Source organism: Gymnodraco acuticeps, unplaced genomic scaffold, assembly GCF_902827175.1.
Source record: "Gymnodraco acuticeps unplaced genomic scaffold, fGymAcu1.1, whole genome shotgun sequence".
Classification (NCBI taxonomy): Eukaryota; Metazoa; Chordata; class Actinopteri; order Perciformes; family Bathydraconidae; genus Gymnodraco; species Gymnodraco acuticeps.
This window is the reverse complement of record NW_022990938.1, coordinates 780916-801548: the sequence shown is the minus strand read 5'-3', so window position 1 is coordinate 801548 and position 20633 is coordinate 780916. Positions and strand designations below refer to the sequence as shown.

At 43.0% G+C, this 20633-nt stretch overlaps 1 protein-coding gene across 1 annotated transcript in view; it reads left to right on the top strand.

Moving 5' to 3' along the window:
• Positions 1–19322, top strand: part of foxp2 (forkhead box P2) — a 95602-nt gene extending 76280 nt beyond the window's left edge. Inside the window, 10 exon segments of the mRNA XM_034234293.1 lie at positions 1710–1797; positions 3327–3410; positions 6294–6504; positions 7454–7557; positions 7699–7800; positions 10011–10082; positions 10084–10133; positions 10356–10425; positions 11248–11552; positions 15753–19322. Of these exon segments, the coding sequence (XP_034090184.1) occupies positions 1710–1797; positions 3327–3410; positions 6294–6504; positions 7454–7557; positions 7699–7800; positions 10011–10082; positions 10084–10133; positions 10356–10425; positions 11248–11552; positions 15753–15897 (1231 nt within the window). The 3' untranslated portion in view covers positions 15898–19322.
• Positions 19323–20633: the final 1311 nt, after the last annotated feature.

Here is a 20633-nt window from a genome sequence, read left to right as displayed (position 1 = left end):
TGTGTGTGTGTGTGTGTGTGTGTGTGTGTGTGTGTGTGTGTGTGTGTGTGTGTGTGTGTGTGTGTGTGTGTGTGTGTGTGTGTGTGTGTGTGTGTGTGTGTGTGTGTGAAAGAGAATAACTGCAGAGCTCACTACACACACACACACACAAAATATAACAAAAACAAGCTTGTCGATGAGAGACAAACTTAATAAAGATTTTCCCCCCTCTTTTTCTTTGTTTGTAATGAGGTATCTTCAGGGACAGCGAGCAGCCCGCTCGGTGCTTTTGAAGCAGCTGTAATTCATGACACACGCCATACATCAAGTGCATAAGATAGCATTATGGGCAGTGAAATGAAAAGGGTATTTGCAACATTAGTTCCCTCATCCTGCGAGGGACGTGATTAAATGATTAATGTAATGCCCCCTTTTTGCATGCGCATTCTGAAACAGCAATTAGGCACAGGGCTGGAGAAACCCACCCCTCTCCCTCACTCCTCACCCCTCCTTTCTTTTATTTTAATGCTACCTCATTCTTGATTTATAATGAAAATTTCACGAGCATTAGACCAGGAATGGTTCTCAAAGTATACGCGAGGATTGGATGGTTTTAAATGTGTGTAATTGAAAGGTACAGAGCTATTGTGATTACAAATGTCCTATTCAGCTTTTGATTGGCAGGCCAACAGAAGGCCGCTCTATGAGTTCTTGTTTTGCACATTGCAGATAAACAAGAAGGAGGAATATGTGGTGGCAGTGTGCATTTCTCCGTGTGTGTATCTACTGTATGTGTGTTTGTGCAAACTGATGATAATGTAAGCGAGTGTGTTCTTAGATAAAGCCAGACAGAGCGAGGGAGATTTTGTACCCCCTCTAATGCACTGGAGGCAGTGCTGTAAATGATCATTGAAGGGTCTGCAAGCTAACCTATAATTACTGCAGATAAAGTGGCAGCTCTGGCATTTCATAAGCATGCCTCCTCAAAGCTTGCTTTGTGAGTTTGTCACCAATGATCATTTAGATAGAGGCTCATTACACAGCATCACAACACTTTAGAAGCCCCTTTTCGCCCAATGTTTGTGTGTGTGTGTGCATATGTGTGCTTTAGCAGGAATAAAGGTCTATCTTAATGGTGAGGCTCTTTTGTGTCCTACAGACGAAATCCAATCAAGACAAAAACCCTCATTGACTGTTATGGCTGTCTGGCTGCCTTTTTCTTCTAATGAGGCGAAAACAACCAGATACATTTAATATGTCTGCTTGGCGGATAATGCACCTTCCGTTGAAGAGCCGCTTTTGTGTGTCAAATGTTGCTGGTGTTAAATTGTGCGTATTGTTTTCGGTAAACGAAGAAGACAAAGCCGTTCTGCTGAGCTAGCATCTTTTATTCTCAGCAGAAAGCAGCGCTCAGGGCGGTGCTGAAGTTCGCCATCTAAACCGGCACAGGCCTATTGTCATGTTAAACACGGCACCACACACCGTCATGTTACTTCTAATTACCTCATTTCACAGCGGAACAATGCCTCCTAACACTATCCTATAGATAATTGTCCCGGTATAGAAATATTATCATTAAAACAAAACAGTGGTGAAGTTGATACTGTCATTATCATCCTCCACAGTTTGGATCAAAAGAATAGGTGCTGTCTTCTGCCAGCTTAGTCATGTTTGGAATATTTTAAAGTTCTTGTTTAACATTTTCTTTCTGTTTGTCTTTCTACTTCCAGGCACCTAAACAGTGAACACGCCCTGGATGACCGGAGCACGGCCCAGTGTAGAGTCCAGATGCAAGTCGTACAGCAGCTGGAAATACAAGTACGTTCCTGTCGAGCAAAAACTCACTTGTCACTTTTTTACCATTGTCACATTTAGCAAACTCATTTCAGTCACTTATCATCCAGACAAAACAATAAAAGGTATGTGAGTAAGAGAAAGGCCAAACTGTGGTCTACTTCCCGACAAGCAGGACCTGCTGAATTCAACAAAGCCACTAAACAAAAGAATCCTCAGGCCTTACAAGGAAAGCCATTATGGCAGTTTTAATTGAATTAAGCGTGTGCTTTATTTTCTCTGCTTTCTTTTTTTGTCTTCTCTTACTTTCCAATTAATAGCGAGTGCATCTCTCCCGGTCTGCTGTGTTAATTAACTGCACTTTGCACCTGAAGAAAGCTCAAAAGGAGGGAACTATTTTCAGTAGGTGGAGCGTGACCTTATTAAGAAGTCGTGCTGGCTAGATAATGAGAGCTCTGATTGAGCGACATTATTACTCAGCACTGACGACAACCGCTGCTCCTTCTTTAGAAGCAAATAGAAACGTGTGTTTAAAAACGACTCACAAAGTGCCAGCTGGAACTACTCCGTTCTAACCATCAAGCTTTGCAAAGTTTCATATTTTGGGTCAGAAATAAAGTTATTATAATAAAAAAACAGGATCAATCCGACCCAACTTCCCTCCCTTGCTCTCCACCAGAGGCCAACACTTCCTCCCACACATTTGTCGGTCCGATAAACAGTTTGTATTTAATTGTTAGGCATTTGGTTTTAAAGTAAATACATTCTGTTGCGATGTAAAAAGGGATTTATGTTATTTATTTCATTTATTTCATTTTCTGTGTTTTGTTTTTCATTGAAACACAAAGCCATTGAAGCCTGTGCTTTACAGTGTGACCAATTACAGTGGTGCACTTGTGTTTGCTGTCCTGTCTATTCTCGTTTCTCCCTTTCTCTTTCATTCCTCACTCCCACTATCCCTCGCTTCCTCCTTTTTCTTTTTCCACGAGAGCCGTCACTAGTAATGAGGCCCAGCTCTGTGTATGCATGCACCTCTGTGTGTGTGAACGCCTACTTGCTTGTCTGTTTCTCTGTGTGTTTGCTTCTTGTGTGTGTGTGTGTGTATATCGGGGGGTTGAGCTCCTCACATGGTCCAGTCCCTGTCACTCCCTGTGAATTAGATTGATGATAGGCGATGGCTGGGGCCACTAACTGGACCGGGGAGGCGGGGAAGCCTGGCCCCTTGTTTGGAAGACCCTTTCACCTCTCAGCAGCTGCTGGCTGCGCTCCATCCCCCTAACAGTGTCCACAGGACTTTGAGCAGACACTCAGCACCACCTAATTTATGACCCAACTAGCTTGTTACTGTCAGAGTCTCGCTGACCTAAATTCAGCTATTGACAAAAAGATGAAATGCTATTTGTTTAGCCTGACCTTTTCTCCCTGCAGCCTGTCTTACATCACCAGCACACCTGTCTCCCTTCTTGTCTTTCTTTCCCTGTCTCATATTCTCTTGTACCTCAGCTCTCCTTTAATCCACTCTAACGTCCTCTCTTCTTTTTCTCTCCTGACAGCTTTCTAAAGAACGTGAGCGTCTTCAGGCGATGATGGCCCACTTGCACATGCGGCCCTCGGAACCCAAGTCATCTCCCAAACCAGTGAGTGCATATTGCTCTGGCCACCGTAAACACACCGCGGCTATGAATGAGGCCCACACACAGAAAATGAACAGTTTAAGCACCCGGGAGTTGTGAGAATGAGTGACAGAAGCTGAAAGGCGTGGGGGGGGGAATGGGATTTGTAATACCGAGTTATATCTGCTTCTTATCAGGTATTGTGAGAGGACAAAGGAGTTTGGGAGTGTATTAGATGGCAGAGCGGTGGAGTCCTTGGCTAAAATGCAGGGTCATTTCTTCGTGATGGATATAATAGCCAAAACAACCTGTTGGCTGCTGATGACTGTTTGGCTCTGTAGCACTTGAACACGGAATGAGAGAGAAGAAGATATGTCATTTTAACAACAAACACCTGAAAATTACAGCCGAGTGGAGAAGACGGTGTGATGTTGACATAAATACCCGCCACTACTGAAATTGGTTCCAGAGAGAAAAGAAAATCCAAAATTGTGAAGGGGTCATTGAAGGAAAACGATGTCATTCTGCATTTCTTTCCTTTCTATTGCCTTTTACTTTTTGATGGGATGATTACAAATGCATTTCTCCCACCCTGTGTTTAAGATTTTTTTTGCCTAGTTTTGAAATATTTGAGAGCAAAACATTGTTTCTGCTGCTCAGTAAGTGCTGCTTACAATAGAATAATTCCTCCTCATCATAGAATGTAGATAATCACAAGATAGCATAATTATCCCATAATTCCATCAGGAATCAAACTCCCTTTTTATTATTCAATCTCTCACTCTCTCTGTAGATTTTTTTTTTTTAATCTTCAAAACTCCAGCAGCTTGGTTCCATCTCGTCCAATAACGCATTTGCAGCCTATAATCCACGCCTGAATATGAATGAATGATGCTAATGAAGTATTGCATTACATAAAGCACACATGAAAGAGCAGCTAATTGCATTTGATGGTGGGGGAAATTCAGACAGAATTCTGAAACGAACATTTTAAGTCTTCAGTTTTAAGTCTTCCGTGTGTATTTTATTTTTTTGAGGAGGTAGGATAAGGATTTGGTGTGGGGAACAACAGCAGAGCAAAAGTGACATAACTAAGAGAGATGATTGGTGGATGTAGAATCACAGGTGGAGGATAGAAACATTATACATTTAATAAATATAAAGGTCCTTTTTATGGAAATAAGTCAAAATGTTACATTAGTGAAGCCCACAAACGACACTGCCAGACGAATACAAGACAACGATGATCTCTCTCCAATATGACCACATTTATTCGTCATTAAATACTACCTTATGGCCTTCAACAGACAAAAACCAAAGTTAGCAAGGCTCCAGTTACTGAATAATAACATATCTTTATCTCTCATAACCTTGAGTGTGTGTCTGAGATGAGCAGAGAGGTGACAAAGTGCCCATCAAAAAAAGGGATTGTACACTTGCAAACATGTCACGCTTGTTGCCGTGCCTCGTAGGTGAAGAGGCGGCAAAAATTATGTTTTTACGTTATAAATATACATGCCTATACATTAAGGCATTTATTTTGACTTTAGTTTGCATACTTCAAGGTGTTTTCTGTTCTGCTAAATGTCTTGCCGGATGCAGGGGATACCACTGAGCTCAACCACTATGAATTAAATGGCAATCTATGAAATTAATAAATAGATGATTGGGTTAGGTTAATGTCAAATAAAACAAAAAACATAGTAGTTTCAGAGAAAAGAAAAAGCCCAGTGCTTGTTTTTTACAATTTTTTTACGTCAATAATAATCAGACCTTTTGCTTTATAGATATAGAGTATATACTTTCCTTGACCCCCCCCCCCCAACTATCGTCCTCATTCTCTGTACCGAGGCCTGTATATGCAGCCAGCCCTCGTCCCATCACTGTAGCAGCTCATTAAAGCCAAGTGGGCATAATTATCATCTGAATCCCCCTACATCCACCGGGCTCTCTCAAACTTGACATTTCATCGTATTTATCAACACATGCCTCAAATGACCGCTGATACCTTCCCCTCAGCCCCTCGCTCCATCTCTCAGCGCCTTCAGGCCCCCCCCACCCCCAGTTCCCTTCCTTCTTTCAAGTCGCTTTTAATTCAAACTCCGGCGTCCAATGCATTCCACTTGTAGACTCACAATTAAGGCAATTTGGTTTGAATATGTAACGATGTCATTACCATTCCGGCTAAATTAGCACGGAGACTAAAAGGTCAGTTAGAAATTTTCCACTCGGTTAGAGCCTCTCACATGAGATTTGGGAAGCGAAAGTGGTGGAAAAAGGCCGGACGATTAGCGAGCGCGGTTGGCGTTCGTGCCAGAGGTGACTCTCCGGTCCCTGATGTTGAAGGAGACAAAGACTGAGTGTCTGCAGTCACCATAACTGCCCACACAAGTTTGTTATATCTAACTTTAAGAGTATTCTCAAATAGAAAGAACATGACATTCTACTACTTGTTATACATCCTCAAATTAATCAGCTATTACTGTTATAATATCTAGTTGTGTTTTGTTTTAATAGCAGGGTTTTTGGGTGATTTGGCCGAGAGTTCCTCCTAACATCTATGAAAAAAGGCTAAAATAGGAACTTTCATTCCAAATGTGATCTGCTTTCTGCTTCAGTGTGAAAGGGTTATGGGTGGTTGCAGTAGGGGGAGATGGAAGGAGGAGGGAGGGAGTGATAAATAGAGAGATAAAGAGAGATGGGGCCGGGATAACACGGAGGCTGATCGTTGGATAATCTCGAACAGCGTGCTCTAATTAGAATTCTTATGATACAATTTGGTAGTTGTAATTAGTGGAGATGGGCTGGCTCCTCTCCACGAGCCTTGTTAGTGGAAACACAGCTGTGTGAGAGAGGAGGGGAGCACACAAAGTAACGCCTTCCTGTCTTTCCTCATCTCCTCCCTAGCTCAACTTGGTGTCCAGCATCACCATGTCCAAGAACCTGCCCTCAGCATCGCCCCCCAACTTACCTCAGACGCCCACCACGCCCACAGCCCCCATCACCCCCATGACTGGCATGCCCCAGGTGCCCTCAATACTGGGAGGAGCCAACGTCCCCAGCATGGGAGCCATGCGCAGACGCCACTCGGACAAATACTCCATGCCTCTGTCGTCAGGTAGGACCAACTACTCAGCACTGAGCATGACACACACACAAAAATGCTACGTCAGCGCAGGCAATTCAGTTTCAAGCTAATCTGATCACATGATGTTTAAATACAATCCTGAGAAATGGGCAACATAAAAGTGTCTTTTTGTGTTTCAAGGAAATTCAACTGCTTGAATACATTATGAATCGACCCTTACACCCACACACACACACACACACACACACACACACACACACACACACACACACACACACACACACACACAATCTAATTCTGTTTTTGTGTCTCTGATATGACTTTGATTAAATTCAGATTATTTCCCCCAAATGTAAACTCTGTACTATTAATAGTACTCAACCCATAATGGTGTTGTACTACTATTTTAGAACACACACAGACATGCACGTGAACACACACTGACATAAACACACACCACCACAGAGGCTTGTTGGTCTTAGCCAATGTGAGACGTCTGCTGCGGTTTATAAAAAGCAAAGCCTGTGTTTAATCACTCTATATGTAAATAGACAAGAACTTCCTCTGTGCATAAATATTACATGAATGTTAATTAAGTTCAAATAATGGTGAAAAAAACTACAATATTTATTACATTAAGACATTCCATGTATTAAGCTTTGCATTTTAAACGGTCCGTCTTTGATGTTTATATTTACTCTGTGTTTAGCGTGAACACATCAATTATTCAACTTCACCCTAACTAACTACACGGATCTCATTTTATGGATGTATTAGTGTTTAAGATCCCTCACGAGAGAGATTAATTAAAAATGCATTTTGTTAGACATAGAAAATGCTGATTTGATGTGCTCCCTGTAACCCCTTACCCCCACCCTCTCTTTCTCCCCCCTTTTCCCGCTCTTTCCCCCCTTGTAATTTGATGAAACCTTGAGCAAATGTAATAACTTATGGAATCAAATTTACCCAATTACTTCAGGTGGTGAAACAGTATTTATTTTTCCAGAGATCGCCCCAAACTACGAGTTTTATAAGAACGCAGATGTCAGACCGCCATTTACTTATGCAACCCTCATAAGACAGGTGAGTGGGAAATAAATTAACTTTGCCTGATTAGATTAAAATTAATTGCTGCATGAATCATGGCAGCTCTCTCAATCCGTTGCTGTGTGTGTGTCAGTTAGTCTCGTTAGTAAACCATTATTTGATGTCATCTCATTTCAGGCTATCATGGACTCTGCCGACATGCAGTTAACGCTTAATGAAATCTACAGCTGGTTCACACGCACGTTCGCCTACTTCAGACGCAACGCTGCGACTTGGAAGGTAACCTTGATGAACCCCCCGCCCCCTCTACGTAACCCCCACCCTTCACCTCGCTGGAGTCAAAAAACCAGAAGAAAGCACATATTTACCCAAAGATTAGCACTCTCTCTCCCCTTTCTTCCTCTTATTTATTTTGTCCGCCTTTTCTATTTGAAAGGAAAAAAATGACGCTGCCTCGGATATCGTTTTTCTAATTTGCCGCAATTAATAGCGGAGGCTTGGCGAGGAGAGGAGAGGGCTGTGAGGCACTAATTATACAGCAGCCACTCCATCATCAGCACCTTTTGTTCAAACAGACACCCCACCTCCTACTCCTGAAACCACCTTCTCTCGCATATCATTGGTTAATTAGGAAGAAAGATGGCTGTTAACCAGCTCTCAGCTGCGCGCGGGGGAAGGCCTCGTGTACACATAAACTGTGTCGAAAAGAGGGGTTAAGGGTGTGGAACTAAAGCAGGGGGGACAGTGAGAATTGGCCTGTCATGGAGGTAGCACTCTTTATTTACCCACACAAAGGGGCCCATTTGTATATCTGTCCGTGCAACTTTATTGTCCTGTCTGCCTGCACAAAGATGGTGAAAGATGGTCTTCCCCGCAGCACACTTCGTTTGAACCAAAAGTGTGTCTGCCGGCTGATAAAGAAAGCCCCGCTGAGCGCCAGTGTTTTTATCCCGTGGCCCCTGCCCGTCGTTCGTTAGCCGCCTTTAGCCTTTGTGGCTGCACTGGAGGGAAGCCTGGCCCAGCCGCTCATCAGCATGCAAGACGTGGCGCAGCACTAGATTTAGCAAAAGTGAATTAATTTGGATTTGGGATGCAAATGAGCACATGGGTGTGTGATCACCAATTCAGGAGGGCACGCGAAAAAGATCGGTACACTTTTCCAGTTTGTTAGGTACAGTGATGTTTTGCTGTGTAATAATGTTATGACAAGATGTGTTCTAAGAGGCAGAAAAACAACTTTCATTTAAATGTTTTTCTGTATTTCCTGAAAAAAACTGATTTAATAGCAATGATATCACAATGACATTTAGAAATCTAGTCTGCCGGCCACACATAATAACCAATGTGATCTATGTACATCCACAATCCCCTTTGTAAGCATTAATGGGATGATCAGCGCTGGGCTTGTCATTTGATTAACAGAGAGAATTTGTTTTTTTTATAGCGAAAAGAAAGAAATGAAAGGTAGTTTAATATCTCAGCGTCTTCTCATCAGCTCAAAAGAAGGATCTACCCCCCCATCCCACTTTCCCCTCTCTCTTTCTCCCTCACCCAGAAGCTTATTAGTTCTAACTATATAGCATGCATAATAAAACTGCTCATTTGCTCATTAATATTAAAATTATCATATTCAGAGCCATGGGCATTAAGATCAATCAAATCCTGGGATTTTCAGGTCAGATGCGAGATCTGCTTATGAGTTTTTTTTTTAAAGCCCTTTTTCTTGGAGAAAGAGCAGTACACACCGAGGGAAGGGACATGATAAATATGAGAGGCAGGGATATTAAAGCCAAGGTTATTATTTGTAGACTCTGATGCATGTTTTAATTACGGTCATATGGTGGAATTAATAAAATAGGGCTTTTTCTCTTATTTTGCCACTAATGAAAACACCTTACCGGTAACATTATGAAAGATATATCATGTTTTAATTTAAATACAGCTTTGATAATACATTGAAAAGATAATTGTGTCATGTATGCACTATGCAACGCTACATTTGACAGGATATTTGGACATATAGATGTCAGATACCTTAATCTTCCTCATTCTTACATGCACACACCCTTCCTGACACAGGGGCCTCCTGATGAGTGTCTTTTTATTCTTGCGATACTGTCATCTTTAAAGCGACGTGTCCATTAAGAGAAATGCTTTTCTGGAGCCGAAAGGGTTACTGACATCACCATTATCAAGGCCGGCATTACCACTTCTGTCACCACCATAAGCCATTCGCTATGCTGATTACCTCCTTTTAGCCTACTTACTCTGATTGATATGTACTGTGTGCAGGACTTGTAAGAGCATTCGCTCTCACTCAATTTTTACTAATTAAATCAATGGTGCGTGAATGTTAAGAATTTCTTCAAAATGCCAGAAAAAAATCAATTTCCCAGCCTTCTTTCTTTCTTTCTTTCTTGACGGTTAATGAATGAATATGATTAGGTTTTACCTCCTCCCTCTGACCTGCGTGTCATGTCTCTCTGCAGAACGCTGTGCGCCACAACCTCAGTCTGCACAAGTGCTTTGTGCGTGTGGAGAACGTGAAGGGGGCGGTGTGGGACGGTGGACGAGATGGAGTACCAGAAACGCAGGTCGCAGAAGATCACAGGGTACGTTCTGTCACCTCTCCTTAGATCCAGATCTGAAGGTCAACCACATCAAGAGGAAATCAAAAAGCTTAAATTCTGTCCTCTTTAAAACAGTCCTCTATGTGTCTGTTATGTACAGTATAGTCTTCCTGCTATGCATTTTGTTTCAATATTTGATATATTTTCAGCTGAAATTGATTATGTACATTGACTCATTTATTTTCTTTCCTCTTATGTCTCCAGGAGCCCGTCACTTGTTAAGAACCTGCCCTGCAGTCTCGGCTATGGATCGGCGCTAAACGCCAGTTTACAGGTATGAACCTGTGACTCACCGGCTGCCTGTTTATTTGACTGACAGGCAGGAGTGCTGCCTGACTGATGAGTGACTGAATGAGCGTGGTTGCGGTGAACAATAGGGCCCTACATTAGCACATATCAGAGGAAGTTTTTTTCCTAACTCAGGTTTCTGTAATCTCTCCCGCCTCCCTCTCTCCTCCTGTCAGACTCACTCGGCCCCCCTGTGGTCGAGTCAGGAAGCAGCTCTCCTTCTTTCTCCTCTTTCCTTCTCCTTTCAGCTGTGGCAGCCACTCCAGATTGATAGTGGCATGTGCGAATGCAAGGGCATGTGCATTAATATTTATCTAAGCTGTCATAAATGATTTGGCTTCATAGTGTACGCTGGCAAGGTGCTCATGGCGAAAACTTTAAAAATGTAATCACTGTATATAACTTTAATGCGCGGCAGGCGAAAGTGTCAGGAGTTTTTATTATTTTTTAGGTAAAGTTTTGGGGGACTTTTTTTTTAATAGCCACTCCACACAAGGGTATATACATGGCAGCTGGGGGGAGGGAGTTGTCAGCAAGGTGTCACAGGGGGGGACATAGCTGAATAAATAACTTCAGCATGAGACAATCTGTGTTTAATCATTTATATGTTAAATCTCACTCTCTCACCTGCTACATGTTCCTCTTGTATCACTCTTTCTCTCACACTCGTCCTCCCTCCTTACACTCTTGAACTCTTCTACCACTTTTGACATGATTATGCCCTCGTGTCTTCCCTCATCTAACATTCCCTCATCGTCCCAATAACTACCTGCCTTTTAATCCTCACTATCTGCCTCCCCCCCTGCAGGCTGCCCTGGCAGAGACCTCCCTGCCCCTGCTGGGGACCCCCGGCCTCATGAACAGCGGCTCCACGGGCCCCATGGGAGGCAGCTGCCACGGCCTCCTCGGCGGAGACCCCTCCATGCTGATGGGCGGGTGTCAAGGACTTTTGGGCGGAAGCCCACCAGGACTTTTGGGCGGCAGCCCCCCAGGTATGCTGGGCTACAGCCCCCCCACCCTGCTGCAGTCCGCCCATGAGGGACTCAACGGGCTTTACGACCACCTGGACACCAACGGACACGGCAGCCCCGGATACTCCCCCCCAGTACACATGTGAGTCCCCACACTGTACAAATACTATATACGATGCAGTACATATATGAAAATCACATCATAATTAGGGCTCATTTTTGTACTGTTTCTCACACACAAAATATAATTTGGTCTAAATATTATTAGATTTTTTGTTAAATGTCAAGAGAAAATAAGAACTCATTATCCTTTAAACTCAGCACCCCTCCCTGCTCACTCACTGTTTGAGAGATAATTGTGTCACATCACATTTCTTATGAAACCTCTCTGAGAATGCGAGCACATGTCCCCCCCCCCCCCTCCTGCACTGAATCCACTCGATGGCCTCATGCCCTTTGTTAGTTTAATTGCCTGATAGTTAACCCACAGTACCAGAGTGTTCCTCTGTATGCCATGACCCCGGATTCAGTTTCCTGTGTGAGTCCTATCACAGCCCCCCCCCCCTGTCTCTGCTGTGCTAATTTCAATGGCACCGTGCTAATACCTGAGGAGAGCTTGACGTTTGGGATAACAGTTAGTTATTAGTCTATAAATAGGCTCTATTACACATCCATCTTTAATTACACCACTGTGTGCATTATAAGGGTTTAGCTTCCATATTTTATGCAAGACTGTTCCTATTAATAATGAGCTAGTGTAATTACTTTAAAAAAAAATCCCTCCTTTTCCCATCTCTGTTTTAATGGAGCTGAGAGAGAAAGAGTGTTTTTAAAAAATTAATGCCATGTGAGTTTCAAGAAATGTCTGAGCCTGTGATGTCGCACAGGTCTGAAAGCAGCATGCAGGGAAACACACACACACACACTCTGAGACAAACAGAAGTTACACATTAGGGATTCTCAGCCACTGTCCATCACAGCTCATGTTGCAAAGTCAGGCTAACCACTCCTGTAATGGAGAAAGGATGCACTCGGGCTCCATGAAGTGAGTCTGAAGAGTGTTTGGTTAGTTCTTAGGCGTCCATACGTTAATCTGTACGGACGTGTTTACCCCGCTCTTAAATGGGGTGTGAAGTGGAGCAAATGTGCCCGGCTCCAGACAGAGTAGCACTCCCTCAGGTCATTCAACTTTTAGTAACCGGACAGCATTGACTTTCCCTTTTCCTGCTCCTTTCTCTGCTCTCTGGCCCTGACACTGACATGAGTGGCTGTGGAGGATGAGTCCCCCCCCTCTCCCCCTCCCGCCTTTACACAGCCACGACAACCTCAAAATGGAAGAAATGTGTTTTTCATGACTGCCTTTTTCCAGGATGTTGTCTTAAATAATGGAGTGGCTTGTAGCACTAAACTAAATAGTACACCGCCTTTAAGGCCTTTCTCAGGAGAGGACCAGCAAGTCAATCCAACAATTAGACAAACCTGCCCCCCCTTCCTCAGCGTCTGAAGGTTAATGCTATCTGCTTAACCGCAAAACCAGAGCGCCCCAGGCCATGCTGTGTGTGTGTGAGCATGTGCAACACACTGCTCAGGGCTATGCTTAAAAGAAGCGGCACCAGGACTCTGCCACTGTAAAACCAGAGGCTTGGAAATTAGCGACTTCACACAAAAGAGTGGAATATTTCCTCCCAGTCAGATTAAAGCAAGAAGAATCTGTTCCATATCACTTTTATTTCATCAGCTGTCTCGTCTAATTGTTTGGCGACCGCCCCTCCGTGTTAATGAATCGCAGTGAGATGTTATGAATGTATTTGATTGGCCCCTCGGTCCTCACCCCTTGCCTTCAACCTCCCCCCACACCACCTCTCCTGTCCCCCAACCTACCATTAAGGGCCGTGGACTAATGACCTTATTTGCATCCCTGACATACCTCTGCATGATTGCTGGTGCTAATCTGCCATAGATGTGAGCCCAGGCACCTCAGAGCACGCTCACACACACTCTCACACACACACACAAACACACACAAACACACACACACAGAGAGACACACTCACAGACGGACAGAGAAGCGTATATATTGCGCCGCAACGTCCGGCGTTTACTCCTGAGTGACTCAGTAATGGCAGCTAGCCATTAAGCACTAAACGGCTCATCCACATATTTTAATAAAGTGTCAGAGCGCTCAGGCCGCTGGATGTGTTCCTGCATATTTTTTCTTCAGAGACGCACAAACACTCTATGAGCTGCAAGGATAACAGAGGAGGGCTTTGGTTAGCAGTAATTAAATATGAAATAACACTTTAATGTGGTGGTAAGCATGTGTTTGTTTACAACACACTCCGGTGGGCTCCCATGAGTGGAGGCTGATTTATAAACAGATAATTCACTATAGTGCAATCCATAATCCAAAACTCCATGGAAGAAGTCAGAATAATTGACAAATACTGTACATTAATGATCCCTTTTAAAAGTGTTATGTAGTAGGTACAACCAACAAAAGGGACTGACTTTAATTTTGATAACACATGGGAAAAAAAATCCAACCACTTCCAATTTTGAGGTTTGACAATAAAACGTATGGCTAATCTTCCCTTTTTATATCACACATACATTTACATTTTTGTATTTGTTTTGTAATGTGTTATCATTAAGTATACACAAATACTAAAAACACTTTTATTTCCATGAATCTGAGTCACAAACAGAAAAACATTCCTCCCTCCTCCCGCTCAGATCAACCCCTCTCTTCGCAATATTAATTTACAGTATTTGGCTCTGAACATTAAAGTCATCTGTACCTTTTCAAAATTTCAAAGACCCTCGCCCTCCCCCCTTCCACTGATGAAGGCAGCCCGGGAGAGGCTGCGTCCTAACGTAGCACCACTTGATAACTCCCCCCACACTCTCCCCTCTGAAAGTCTGCAGGGATCCTCCGATGCATCCGATGTGTCAGAAATAATTAGGTTTTGTCAGATTTATCATCGTGGCACAAACCCCTCTCTCGGCTCGGCCCGCGGATCATGTACTGCCTTGTTTGTGTGTGACAGCATTATTATTCTTTTTAGTCACCCAACACTTTTTTTCTCCCCCTTCCGCCCACTCCTCTGTTGTTCTGAAGGCAGAGTCGCTCTCAGCGCTGCCTCCTGCCCGCCGCTTATTGACAGTGGCTAAAGATATTCATCCATTTAGAGTTAAAAACATGTATCATGGTGTCCAAGCGAACTGCCGGGCTGAAGTTGATTAATGGCAGAACCTAGCTGCCGGTTTCTCCTCTCGAGGAGCGACACGCACGGCCCTGCATATTAACGAGTGGCTGCGCTTTCTATTAACTAGATAAAAAAGCCTCTCCTCTGCCTTTGCTCCAGGGGGCTCAGGGATGAGAAATTCTCCATTATTTATCATGCGGCCTGTTTCCCCACCCCCCCCCCCCCCTCCTTTTTTCTTCTTTTTCATGTATTTCAAACCTGGTGTCATCAGTAAAACTTTTAAATTCCAAACATGTCTGGAACATCACAGCTTATCGGCCTTACAGGGGCCGTGTTTTTTCATGCAATTTTCATGCGCTTACTTACAGTAGACGTGAGGCATCGTGTCGAATTAGCGTCTCACAAACAACATGCTTGTTACTCTCACTAGATAATGCATGTCACGGCTGTTATGTGCCATTTTTTTGACACTACAAAATATTTATCTGTGAGCACAACACCACAGTAATTCCAAGAAACCCTCTATCTCTTTTACTCTCTATAATTCAACAGCTGTAGTAATTAGCATGCTATTTAAAATGACCGGTGAGTTCAAAAAAGTGCTATCTTAAAGGTCACCTATTATGCAAAATCCACTTTTTCATGTCTTTTAAACATCAACATGTGTCCCCTCTGTGTAAAGATACTCTGAAAGTTTCAGGAACAAATATTCGCTCACTTTTTGTCCTGATCCATTGATTTTGGCCACTTTATGATGTCATAACGTTTTTTTGGGTTGTGTAACCATTAGCCAACCACCAACCAAGGTAACCCCCCCCGCCCCCCCCACACCTTATCACCTGAATCTCCTCCTGGAGCACCATTGTGTTCTTTTTAACCAGATATCTCTCAGAGGGGCGTGGGGAGTGGCTCCTTATTTTCATCTAAAGTAACAGACAGAGAATCAGCACTTTGGAAACAGGGCTGAAACAGAGGGGATTATGGGATGCTACAATGCATGATCTGTTTGGTGTTTGGAGCCAAACACTTCAGAGACATGTTCTGTATATATCTGAGAGCTATAATGTATTGATAAAAAACAGTATAATAGGAGACCTTTAAATCCAAATCTAACATTTATGGTGCTTGTGTCGCAGGCAACAGATTCACGTGAAGGAGGAGCCGCTCAACATGGACGACGAGGACTGTCCGATGTCACTGGTGACGACAGCCAATCACAGTCCAGAGTTGGACGACGACCGGGAGCTGGAGGAAGGGAACTTATCAGAAGACCTGGAGTGACTAGGATACCGTTTTTGGCCGACGTATCCCTCCGCCCCGCCGCACTGTTTCTCCCACACAGACCTCCTGCAAGACTAAGAAACCACTCCACAGTCTCTCTGTGTCTCTCTGACTATTTATTGAGCATGCATCCGGATGGAGACTGGTCCAAAGGAACTCTTTGTCGCAGCCCTTTGGGAACAAGACAGGCATGAGATGTCTGATTAAAAGAAAACTTCATTAGAGATGGCGTGGCCACGTACAGTACAAGGATGATGGACTCAAGGATACTGGGAGAAAAAAAAACAAATCACGTTCCGTTGAAAGCTAGCGGCCTCATATACTGCCAAAAAGGAAGACGTTTTATGTTTGTGAATAATCCCCCCCCCCCAGTAGTTGTTCATGTCTAGAGACGATTGCTGGTTCAATTCAACTTGTTGCTCTGTTTTCATTTGCACAGGAGTAGTCTCAGAAATCCGTGTCACTGCCTGTATGTTGCTACTATTATGAATTATGAACAGTATATTATTTTTAGCTTCTTTTTCTTTTAACCATGGTTAATTTCAAAATCTGACACCACCAACTGTAAATGCCATTCCCTGAATCACACCGGAAATAACGGAAAACTGCGGATCCAAGACTGTTGTTGCAGCTGTCCAAAAAAAAAAGAGAAAAAAAAAAGTTGGCTTCCAGTCTATTATCTGTTTTGTGGTTAAAAGTAAAAAAAACTGAAAATTAAGTTGGAGTAAAATTACTAGTTTGTATAAAGCACCATTTACAAAACAGATGCATTTCCGCATAATGTCCCTCTTGCTGTCCTCTTTACCTCCTCGTTCTAAAGCTTTGTCTACCTGCAAACAGTCACAGGCAACAGCTAGAAACCAAAGCCAACACTAGCAATGGCCAATAGCTTATAGACAGAAGCCACCAAACTCCTCTTGGTCCGTCTTCTGCGACTTTAAACTAGTACAAAGAGAAGCTTTCGTTCCACAAACTACCTTCGAATAACCTCTGGGATTGTTTCATTTAGCCCTATACAAAGATGATCACGAGACAGAAAGAGAGAGGGGGGAATAAATGCTGATTTTGATGTGTAATTTGATTCATAGAGCATCCACTTTGGAGATTTTCTGCCAGAAATACTGTAGCTAAAAAAAAGGGTTAGAGAGCAGTTGGTGACCGGTTAGAGAGCAGCTAACTGTAAAAGTGGATCATGACCAAAACAAAACATTTGTGTATTCAATGGAAGTGCAGAAACATTGTGTTGTTGTGAAGTTTCTTTCCCTTTTTGTTACGCATTACACTTTTTGCTTTTTATTTCCATGATTTTTTTCTAACCTGGTGAATTTGTAATGTTCTAAGTGGGACTGTCAAAATAATATCACGTCTTATTTCCGTGGCGGTTTTCCGAGGCCGCGTCGAAAACTGAAAACATCGCTAACCAAACATGAAAAATATCTAGTGAAGCCAAATAAGTCATAATTTCAAGTTGATAGGAAATGGCTTGGTTACCATGTGAAAGCAAATCATAATAGCCATTGCAGAAGAGGATAGCTAAGGTGAAGGTGGTATTTGCTTTAACGTCATTGAATACTCATCGTGTGGTTCATAGCTTCTCAACTATATAGATACACCTGGTGTCGGCACTGATGTACTCTGTATGGGTAACCAGCTTTTTATAACACACTTGGTATTTATAGAGACTAAAGAAATATAGTGCATCCCGTCATTTTCCTCACAGTCATCTAGAAAAGTGTTGTTGCTTTAAAGGTCATTTCTGTTTTCAGTAAACCAAAGTTACACAAAGTTCTGCCTCCTCTTGTACGGGATAAAGAAATGCTAAACCAACCACACACACACACACCCTGTCAGAGCCTAGCATACATGTGCGCGGACACACACGCACGCAGATCCTGAGCTCACCTCCTCGTTGGGTCCGGCTGCAGAGGATGCTGTCAGAGAACCAGCGAGTGGCTTTGCATTGTGCTGTAATGACCAAAATGGAAACACTGTGCATAGTTTGTTTTCAAGTGTTGCGCCGAGCCCAGGGATTGGCTGTAAGAGCTTAACACGCAGACACGTGCAGTACTGTACAAACACGCAGCATGTAAAGTACACACACACACACACACATGCCAGTACCACGTCAAGAGGGCCCAGGAACAAAGCTTATCCCTTCAATACTTTAGCTGGAGACAACAAAACGACTTGAAGACGACGTTCTTAATAATCTTACCACACCAAATAAAAAGGACGCTGCGTCTTTAAAAAAAAAGACAAAAAAAGGGTTCTCCCACTTACCCAAAAAGGCTTTCTAAAAGCTTCTACCTCTGCACAACAACAATTCAGAACAATTATGACAGATTGCACGAGTTATTAGAGCGCCACAAGAGCTGTTACACTTTGCTTGTCTCATAGGACGTGGCTCAAACCAACGTTTACATTCCCTGCGTCAAGATATGGAAGATTTGCATTGTAATAGGTTGTCCTCAAACATTTGTAGAATGATAATGTATAGATTACCTGTAAGGGAATATTGTGTTTTAAAAATGCATGTCTAAAAATCATTTGGTGGACTGGAAACAAGAACCAATAAAAAGAATATAATAAAAATCATCGGGACGATGGCCTAAATGTACAATGCATAGGAGTGCGTTACCTCAGATATACTGTTTTGGGAGGGATAAAACCTGTCAGCCACAGAATGCATATTACCTGTAGATTTGCATGGGTTTTGTATAAATTAAGTAAAAAAAATGTCTAAAATAGTTGCTTGCACATAATACCAGAAAGACCTCCAGAACTGCGATCTGCTCCTCCACTAGATTTTAGGATTGTCTGGATTTTCTGGGTTGATTTTGTCTGTATTTTGATAACTGTGCATACTTATGTAAAAAAATGTTGGTGGACCCATAAATTTACCAGACTTTTTTCTAAGAGGAAAAAAAATCTCAGTGTTTCTTTTCTGACTTACCTGAATTTTTACTGTTTCTCTCTCATTGCTCGCTAAGAATAGCAAACCTGCTTTTTCTGCATCTGCTTTGCGTAGCTGTAAGGCTTAACCTAATGTGTGTATTTATTGCTTGTACCTCTGTGCATACTTTATGAAGCATTATGTCTGGCAGTTGAGTCATGTATCCTTTCTACTGCTATCCTTCTCTAATAATTGGGAATATGATCCCCCTATGTATACAGTAAATTGGGACTGTAGCAAACATATGTTTATGTAATTGGTGAAAACTTTTATGTTTTTCTTTCATTTCCTTTCGAGATTCAACTACTTTTTTTGATACTCTTCATTACTGTGTACTGTGTCCATACGTTAAAGGTTCTCTGACATTAGAAGGTCACGGTTGAGAATTGTAACAGACGTTATTATTTTCTGTATTCATGGCATTTCACTGCTGAATAAAATAAAGGACCAAAACTTGGAATTTGAAAAGCAACTGTCTACCTCCAGCATCAGAGAGTACCCTTCTTTCCCTCCACTGTTACACATACATTCTACAAAGGCACAGCCATGAAAAACGAGCACTCTTTTAACGTTTCAGGAGCTTCAGAGATGTGAAAGGGAAAAAAAACAATTAAAGTTTAATGTATATGTTACAAGGCTTTGTTCCAGCTTCCAGCACCTAGAGTCTTGTTTAGAAGAGCGGGACGAGGCACCGCGTTGCCCGCCCCTCTGGACCTGTAATGGGTTTAGCCTTTGTACGATTCAAGCCCACTGCTTTCATGTAGCACGAGCGTGTCCCAGTATACACTGCTGTGTACCTCTGAAAGGCTTTTGTAAGGAACGGCTTCATTTTCTGGGCTACATACTCCAAAAGTGGTTTTGGCGCACTACATTGTTAAGTCTGTTGTCATGCAAAAAATATCAGCCTTATTAACATCAGGGCTCTGCGTCATAGAGAAAGAAAAAGATTTCATCAGACGTCCTCCATTTTCCATCCGTCAAGACAGCAGTTTCCTCTTGACACTTCAAAAGAAAGAGAAAATACGCCTCTTAGCCTTTCGATGGATGGATGTTGACGCTATGACAGGCCGTGTGGCTAAATCAACTCCAGCAGGCCTACCACACCTTGTCGGTCATGGAGCAGCCGCACACTGACACCCTCATTGAGATTCAAACTACATCTACCATGACCAATAGGTTGCCCATTAGCTCGTCTGTATGCCGAGAGCCGTCTACACGTTCCAAAGGCTGCTCTGGGACACCGTGGGACCCTTTGAATCATGTCCGCTGGTCATTTAATCGTAACGCTGATGCATGTTCTTTTTCCCTACCATATGATGTCCCATGAGAGGTCAGAACAACAGTGTTTTTCATAAAGGCACACAGACACATTCTCTTTCCTCCCCCCCCAATGACAGTCCCAGGCATCAGCCATGGCAGGCTCCTGTTATCTCCTCAGCAATGGCGTTCCAGAGCATTAGATAGCTCGCGAGGCACTCTACTTTCGTGCTATTTATGCACTTGGAAGTGTTTGTGAATTCAAGTGAGGGATCGCATACGGAGCGCAACAAGGGCCGCTGTGTACTACACAACATCAGAGGGAGCTCCGACATTAAAGTGTGAGAGCGCCTGCTATAGACCCTTCTTTCAAAGGCCATGAAATAATAATGGGTTGTGGTTAGAGAGGTATCCGTGAGTCACACTGGCTGCTTTTCATAAAGTGGAGTTATTTACAGTACGATGAATAAAAGAAAGGGTAGCTGGTGGTGCAAGCCTTTTCCACATGAATGGCGGAGGGAAAAGA